Source organism: Halyomorpha halys, unplaced genomic scaffold (genome assembly GCF_000696795.3).
Source record: "Halyomorpha halys isolate HHAL.00 unplaced genomic scaffold, Hhal_1.1 Scaffold624.1, whole genome shotgun sequence".
Lineage (NCBI taxonomy): Eukaryota > Metazoa > Arthropoda > Insecta > Hemiptera > Pentatomidae > Halyomorpha > Halyomorpha halys.
This window is the reverse complement of record NW_027106861.1, coordinates 472864-481949: the sequence shown is the minus strand read 5'-3', so window position 1 is coordinate 481949 and position 9086 is coordinate 472864. Positions and strand designations below refer to the sequence as shown.

General features: G+C 32.3%; 1 protein-coding gene across 3 annotated transcripts in view; it reads right to left on the bottom strand.

Moving 5' to 3' along the window:
* LOC106684858 (uncharacterized) overlaps positions 1-9086 on the bottom strand; it is a 33591-nt gene that overhangs the window by 9970 nt on the left and 14535 nt on the right. For 2 of the 3 annotated variants that reach the window (XM_067045168.1, XM_067045169.1), the window contains exons 10-13: positions 7381-7509; positions 3902-4228; positions 1261-1429; positions 827-1010 (exon numbers count right to left, since the gene is read on the bottom strand). In XM_067045168.1, coding sequence (XP_066901269.1) covers positions 827-1010; positions 1261-1429; positions 3902-4228; positions 7381-7509 — 809 coding nt within the window. Of the gene's footprint in view, positions 1-826; positions 1011-1260; positions 1430-3901; positions 4229-7380; positions 7510-9086 lie in introns of those variants that run through there. The other variant, XM_024360283.2, reaches the window with a different exon arrangement.

Genomic DNA, 9086 nt, shown 5'->3' with positions numbered 1-9086 from the left:
CGATAATTTAAGTGATTGTGTGATTTTCATTTGTCTATGTAATTTTAAAACATGTAAATACAATTTTATTATTAAAAAATCATTATTCATTTATCTTTAAACAAATTATCATTAAAACCTTTTGCAATTTGAAAAAAAATTGGGGCCATATTGATTTCAAGTTGGCCCACCCAGGAAAAATTTTGTTCCTACGTGCCTGGCGGCGACCTAGGTGAATTCCCAGGCATCTTACTGTTTCACTGGCAGGATACCATTTCACATTTTTACCTTTGAGGATTAGATCCGGTGGATCTCGTGGGGATCGAAGAGTAAAAATTTTTGAGTTGCATTTTTCAATACTCAAGCTAATCAACCATTTAGTGAAATATTGTTCTAAATCATTAAGGTGACTTTGCAAAGTGTTTCTAGCTGTTATTATGTCATCATGTTGAGAGAACACAGCTGTATTGTCAGCGAACATAGCTATGGAGGTGTGTGTGGACTGGACGATGTCGTGAAGGTAGAAGTTGAACAAAATGGGAGAAAGGACTGAACCTTATGGAGTACCGGCATTGATTTGTCTAAGGGTTGAATTTTTATTGTAATTCTGACTGAAAATGTTCTACCATTGAGGAATGAGCTCAGAATATTGTATAGGTATTTTGGAGTGCCTGCTTTCTTTAGTTTATATAGAAGACCTAATCGAATGCTTGTTGGATAAAAGAATCATAGATTTTCTAAAAAATCAATTAGCATAATTGAATGTAGTTGGACACGGTTAGCTATTTTGCGGTATGTGCCATTGTAAATATACGTGCAATTCAATAGTCATTAAGATTATATTTACATATTGTCCATGAGCCTTGTATCACTTGGAAACAAAGGAGTATCAAACTTTATCCACAAAGGTTCATCTTCATTACCATAAATACTAGAAAAACTGTTTTTTTCTTTAGCATCGCCGTACATTCCATAATAACAAGTAAGATTCAATTGCTGACCGTATATTATCTCAATTTCTTCATAATGCCCTGAAAATATAATTCAATATTCCATTAATTAAAGATTTGTATTAGTAGGAATAAATTGCTTCTTTAGTTTCCCATAATTTAGAGGCAAAAATAATGTTTTTCTATTAAGCTATCTGAGTTAAATTTGAGCAAAACTCAATTCAATTTCTGATTTGAAAAATAAAAAATATATATTAAATCCATCTGGTATTCCATTGGTCAATATGAATGAGACGTTTTTAAAAGAACGCTTTATATGAATATAACTTACTCGTATAACTTATTGTTTCACTAGAAAGGGGGGTATTTCCTCTCTCAACTATGGCAGGCACATTATGTACATCAATTATTTTCTTATTGATCCTAATGTATCCCAGAAGACCTGATATTTTCCTAATATTTATGTTGTTTATAGTTAGCTTGTGTGTTTCCTCCAACTTCTGTCAAAGAAAAAAAATCAAACATATAATTAGCTTGATTAAATATTGGGGGATTGCAGTAATACCTTTCTGTTAGGATCTATATTATAAAGGCAGCATTGAAGATATTGGCGAGAACTGTTTTTTTTTTTTTTGTGAACGTCTCTCGCCCTGTTCTGCTATGTGTGTGTAAGTAGAGAATTATAATTACTCAAGTTCTAGAAGTTAAACAACGCCCCAAATATCTGCAAGACCATTACATTAAATTCCTTATTGCGTGCTCACAACTGAAGATGTCCCTCTGACCTTTAATACCCCCTATCAAGTCGCCTGAACGTAAGGAAACCATATATAATGAGCATAGTATTCATGAGAAAATAGGCACTTGTACTTATAAAGAAGTTCAAAATAAGGAAACTATTATATCAGCCGAATGGGTTTTGACTGTAAAAGAAAGTGGTTCGACTAGTCGCTTCCAGAAGTCTCAAGATGATTATTCTCCTGTGTGTCGAATAGAAACGGTTAGAATTCTGTTTCCATTTGCCTGCCAGAAAAATTGGAATATTAGCAGGTTGATGTATACTGCTTTTCTTAATGGCAGCATTACTCTATGGACTATGAGGTCTCCAAATTTTGGAATAAACGATTCAATTCATTTATGTTTAAACTTGAATTTAACAGATCTAATAAGACGATTTTCGTCTTTACTCCAAAATATATAAGAAAATTCTTTTATAGCGACACCAGTATCTCCTGGTTTATACTATAATTACTTAGAGCCGTGCGAATCACTATGGCCGACACAACGCAACCTATCAGCTAAGCGAATACCTTTCGGAGTGGAGTTTCCATCCCGGGAATACTTGTACGACTTGCTATCGAGGCGGCGAAACGGATCCTTTCATATCCTAATGAGACAAGGAATATGGGACTAGCATTCAAGAAAAATAATGACACAGAACTCTCTGGCGCGGATTGGGCACAAGACCACAAAAACAAGAGAAGCTTCGGAGGCTTTGTAGTTCTCCATGCAGTAGCCTGGCACTGGAGAAAGCAGAACTGTTGCACTTTCTACAACAGATACTGAGTACGGAGCAGCTAAAGAATTAGTGAATTTGTGTATTGTGGTAAGTTAGTTCAGTGGAAGGGAAATTAGTCCAATATTAAAAGTAGATAGATAACATGAGTGCTCTAACTCTTATTTACACATTTGAAAACACTAAAACAACTAAAAATATTGATATAAAATATCATTTCAATAGAAATTTTGTAATAAAGAAAATTATAAATGTAGAACGTGTTGGTTTTAATTATAATATTATTGACTTGTTAACCAATACATTGGGTTTACGAAATATTTCTAAGTTAAGAAATTCTTTGATACATTTATTAAGTACACTTTGTTGCAAATATTTTTTGTAATTGAAACTTTATTTATTTATTATCGTTATCTTTTTTTATGTTTTATTCAAGGCTTTCTCTAGGATAAATTTTCAATCGAAGGGGTGTGTTAGGATTTTTATTATATAGATAGCATTGACGATATTGGCAGAAACTGTTCTTTGATTGTCCCCCACCACGTTTTGTTATATGTAACTGTTAAGAAAGTTATAATTACTCTAGTTTAACACTTGTCCTCTGCTGTTTTAAGCCAAGAGTACTCAGAAGAAGGTTGTATGGCGCCAAAAAATGTTTTGGGAGCACATTTTTATATCATAAAATTTTGGGGGAACCATGTTTTTCGGGGTTTAGTGGATTCTAAAATAAGAGAACAAGGAAAAGAGCCAAGGCCAACATACGGTTCTGATTTCAAAAGAAGATTGATAATTTAGATTATAAAAGTGTATTCCATTCTAACTACAGGCCTTGTCGACCATTTCAAAGCTGTTGCTTCCGAAAATGGTGGCCAATTGATTGATTGAAAAAATGTAATAATTAAAAAAAAAAAATAGGAATTATTTCCCGTTCAGAAATGACTCGATTTTCACCTAGAAAGTAAAACAGGTCAAGTAAATGTAATGTCCTTGAAAAGTAGGCACTGAACAATTGCAGGTACACCCTATGGAAAGATTTTTTTCTAAACAAAACAAAACGTTTTCCCTCATCTTTGAAAGGTGGGAAACCGAAAGATACGTTTAAAAGCGCACATAAAAAATTTGACCCGATTACACTTTGCAAGAAGTGTACGATAACGTGGAATTATGAGGTGTAACAAGTTCATAGGGCGGTAAATATGGGCGGCCTTAGCTATCTAATCATCCGTTGAGCTTGTCAAGAGATGGATATAATAGTATGGGTAACGCGATTACCATTATTAAACGTGCACTATTCTTCGAAAAATAAAGCAATGAAAAGAGAAGGAATGGTCTGTAATATTGCTCCTAGTATTGAATTTTAACACAAATATTAAACTTTAAAAAAAAAAATTGTATGGTTCCAAATATGAGACTTAAATATGGAAATGTAATATCTTTACAACGCTTATAGACTTACATGTAATACTTCTACAACATCTCCTACCATTATGTGATCCAAACATGATATTAGCATATTGACATTGTGATTTTTAACAATTTTCCTTAATCCTCCATTAACTGCAAGACCCCAAGTGCTTTCTTGGTCAAAGTCAATTACAATATAAGTCCAGTGACCGACATGAGATTCTATCGTCTGAAAGCATTCGTGAATGCAGTCATTTATAATCAGTCGGAGAAGAACTCTTTTCGGCTCGAACGAAAGCATGAGGTACTTCGTAGGAAAAGCGTGTCTTATTAACATGAGAAGTCCATCTTGTGAAGCCGTTTTCACTACAAGTTCAATCTAAGAAAACAAATAAGATGATTTGTAACTATGCTTGTAATCAATAATAAAGGAACCATAGGCACTTACATATTTGTAATTCAAGTAATACAAATAATAAGATAAGTATAAAGATATGATACAAAGATCAGGAACTTACCGATGGTTCGCCAAGGACACCACTTACTAAGGGGACTCTTAGGAGAGGCCTATTTTTCCTTAACATAACTTTAATAATTATAATAAATACATTTTTTTTTCTAGCAAATCTCTGGTGAGGTCTCTTCGCACAGATTAAAATTTCCTCTTAACTTCTTTAGATAGGACAGATAGATAAGAACGTTTATTATAACTATTTTTTTCTTTTACATATAAATTACTTTATTTTAAATCATTTTCATGTGTTTTCAACTCCTTTAATAGTTCCCTTTTTGAAAATGAAATTTCAAAATTTTTTTTTTCTATTTTTCCTATTCCCATCATCCATGTTAGGTTATTTTCATTGATTAATTTAGCTATCATATGTGGAAGGCATAGATGATCCATTTTTATCCGATTTTCATTTTCTCTTTCGATATTTTAGTATTTTTGACTTTTCAAGATTAATTTCGAAATTTCACATTTAACAATAGGCCAATAGTATACATTTCTTGTAGAACAGAACTACAACAGCATATTAATTTTTTACCACCTAATAAAATTGCAACCCATTCCACCAAACCAGGCTTATCTCATGCCTACTTACTTATACATAGTCGAGAAAGACCATCTTTAGCCCATACTTTTTGTTGTAGTTTCATACAGACTTCGTACTATCTTTGAAACTTTAGTAGATAGTATTTGTCTTATAAAACAGTGCTTCTATTAAATAAATCAAAACTTGTGTCCTTTTTTGTCTCAACACTTTTTATTTTTCACCAGTCCAACGTTTCGGCCATTTTAGTCATGCTCAAGGACATCTTCAATTATAATTTCTTCCTCACATTAAATTTAGAATTACTTTTGTGTATATGGTAGTGAATTTGTGTGGATAATCTTATATAAGAAGAATTAAATATTAATGATTTAAAATAAAAAAAATGGTTTTTAACTTATAATTAATGAATGACCTGGGCAGAATAGCCTGCAAAAGTAATTCTAAATTCAATGCGAGGAAGAAATTATAATTGAAGATGTCCTTGAGGATGGCTAAAATGGCCGAAACGTTGGACTGGTGAAAAATAAAAAGTGTTGAGAGAAAAAAGGATACAAGTTTTGATTTATTTAATAAATAATTACCTTGTCTCAAGAAATTGAAATAATATAATTAAAGTGCTTCTATGTTTATTTTATCTAAAGCTGACTTGTAATTGATGAAAAATAATTAAATATGCTGATTCAATGAAATTTATTATCATCAATCCTCAGAGATTATAATCATAATCCTCAGAGAACAAATATATAATCGTGGATGGAGTAGCCAGGCCTGAAACCCGCTTGATTTTCATGCAAAACATTATCATCCTCTCCTATAATTATTCACATTGCTTAAGTCCCTTTTTTTAAAATATTGTTAATATGGATTCCTTAAAGCTTCTAGGTACTTTCTCGTTCTCCACAACACTGTTGAAAACTTGAAGTATCTTTTCATGAAAGCTAAGTGGTGCATTCTTATAAAACTCATAAAGTATGTGATCTATCCTCAGTGTTTCATTATTTTTACAGTTGTCAATTGCTGCCAATACTTCCGCAATGGCAATCTGTTGGTTTGCAATCAAGACCTTAGCATAAGCTACAGGTTCAGAAGGAATTGAAAAATTAAATAACTGAGTAAAGTGAGCTTCCATTTCTAGGGTTTTATTTAAGGTCCTAGACAAATTTAGGCTATCTAAAATAATCTTATTACTTTCCAGATATCATTTGAATCTTTTACCTCTTCAATTTTTTTTATTACTTAATTGAAATAATCACTTTTTACATATTTACTCTTTTTACGTCACTATTGGTATTTCTGTACAATTATCATGATAATTACATTTACTAATATCATCAATGATTTAATAATAATAGTATGTGATTATTAATTATATATAACAATAATAAAATAACAAGTAAGGTGCACATAACTATTAAAGTATTAATTGAAATACAATTGAAGTTTATTTTCTAACTACCATTTAATTATATAAATAAAAAAAAAAAAAAGGAAATATTAAATATTTGACAGTATTTTCTGTTTGTTTTAAGTAACTGCAAATTGCTTAACGTCAATTAAAGTTGCGTACACTAATGGTACCTTAAAATGTTAACAAAAATCACTAGACTAACATCATCATTTATAGGCTGTCTATCCATTTGCTTAGAGAAAAAAATTTTTTTTATGAATTTTTTATTTGATGATAACTGTCTTAGGACTCGAGGCCTATTTGAGTAAACTAAGTTTCCTCTTATTCTCTCTCTGACCATTTATTGTACAGAGGTGCGGTCTGGGAGAAAGAATTTGAAATCAAAGGTTATTTGAGACCCTTCAGAGTTTCGTCTAGTTAGTTCCCTAAGTCGATTTACGGAGGCGTATCTGTTCTCCGTGACCAACTAGCTACGTATCAGCAGGATGTTAAATAATATCGCTTTCCGGAAATGAACATTAGTACAACTAAAATATGTAGTATTTGAGAAAAACAAAAATAGCACATATAATCAGTACTTATATGAAATTAAGAAAAGATTTCATAAAAAATAATGCATGCCCCACAAGTTACCATAAATAAATGAGTCGACTTGATTTTAAGGAAATTAAGAAAAAATACAATAAGTACCTCTCTTCAGAAGTGGGGACATTTCAAGCAGTAGTTGATGATTAGGTAATTCTTAGACAATAAATTAAAAATTATTATATTTGCGAAATTGTAACAAGTGTTACATCCGCTACTTCTGTACCGGCTATTACGTCATAAGCGCTCCCCCCTTCTTCAAAAAAATAAAATGTTGTTTTTTTAATGAATTTACATAAATTTATATTTATTTATTATTAGCCAATTATCAACAAGTGATAGGCATCCCCAGCTGTACCCCATGTTTTCATTCTAGGCCATCGGTAAGTAATTACGAATTACCATAGTGTGATAATTAATTCCTGAGGTTTGTTTTTAAAATATTCTCTGTTTCAGCTCATAAAAAAATAATTTTCCACTCACTGTTGAGAGTGTACAGCTACTGCATGGAACAAGTATCAAGTCATTTAAATCTCTTCCTTCTTCATATTCTGTATTTTCAAAAATCACATTCGCTATAGAAGAAGGGCATGTGAATTTTTCCTCAGAAACCTACGTTAGAGAAAAAATAATATAAATTTAATAAAATTAGCACATATTTTATAATACATATTGTATAATGATAATAAAGGCTTTGCGAACCCGAAGGTTCGATACCGATACCACCAATTGTTCTCTACATTCATCTTTCCGGTGACGCTCATCCAAATCCTAATTTACAAAATCAGTTTTAACGTAATCCCCCATCTACGTTTCGGCCTACCCCTCGGACGTTTGCCCGTCGGTTCGGTGTTTATTAACAATATAAGAATGCGCTCGTTACTAAGCCCTACAACCTTATACGCCCATCTAAGCCTAGGTATATACTAAGGCGTCTGGCGTTTGCATTCAGAAAACGTGGACGCCTCACGTTAACAAAATGTTGAGTGCTTGTGTTTGGGAAAACGCGGTAGTGGCAGCTCTTGAGGCTACACCGTGGATAGAAAAATATCGCTGCTTTGTTTATTAAAACCAAGACTGTTGAGTGATGACAAACGTCTAAGAAGATGAGTAGTTCGCCCATTTAACGACAATCAACACTATAAATACTTATTAAAATTGATTAAAGGCAGATCGGCCTGTCTTGGTCTCCCATTCTATAGCCGAAAAACCATGTACTTAACAAGTTGCGAGAGAAGACGCTACCGGTATCGTCGCAATAATAACACTGCCTTTGTTTGCAAGTGATAAGGGTGACGGTTTAACGTCGTGGTTGGGCGTCTGGACCCCGGTCCGCCAGCAACGATAGTAGAAAATAACGGACGCACGTCTCGACGTCTAACGCAGGACGCTACGCGCCCAATAACTGCAGTTCTGTTTGTTCTCTGCGCTACCCGATATTAATTCCATCCAGCTCTGACGGAAAACGAAAGCCGCGTACGGACACCACAGTATAAATCTAGGTTTATACGCCGCAATGCTATAGCCTGAATTATATTTACCGTGTGCAGTTCTCTTATTTCAGCGTTATGCAGCCTTCTAAATTCTACTGTTAATTTATTCCTTTTCGATCTGATTATTTTACGTAATGCTTTACTTTCAAAAACCTTAAGCCGCTGTTCTTCCCTTAGTGTAAGAGGCTACGGTTTGCATCCATAAAGAACAGTGGAAAGAATAATAGTTCTGTAAATTATACCTTTCAAGTTTTTGTATAGAAGTCGCTAGCTAAGCAATTTCGAAATTGCAAAATAAAAAGCACTTCCCGCCTTAACTAGCTACATATAATATACAATTAAATATAGTATTCAAACCTCAATGGAGAAATAATCATTATTTCAGGATATTATTTTTTTTTTTAGTTTTATTTGCAGGAAATGCTCGAAATTATTTCGAAGAAATATATTTTTTCATAAGTATAATCTACAATTTTTTTAAAATTTATTTATTTAATTTGATTTACAACTGTACAAGTAATAAAAACTATTACTTGATTATAATACTTATAAAAATTACATGTCTAATTTCTCAAATACATCATTTCAAATCAATTTTTTTTTTCAAAATAATTACATAAAATTTAAAGGTTCATGAATTCTTGCTTGATGAATAATGAATAGAAAATGAATAAACATTTCTTTGTCTAAAATATA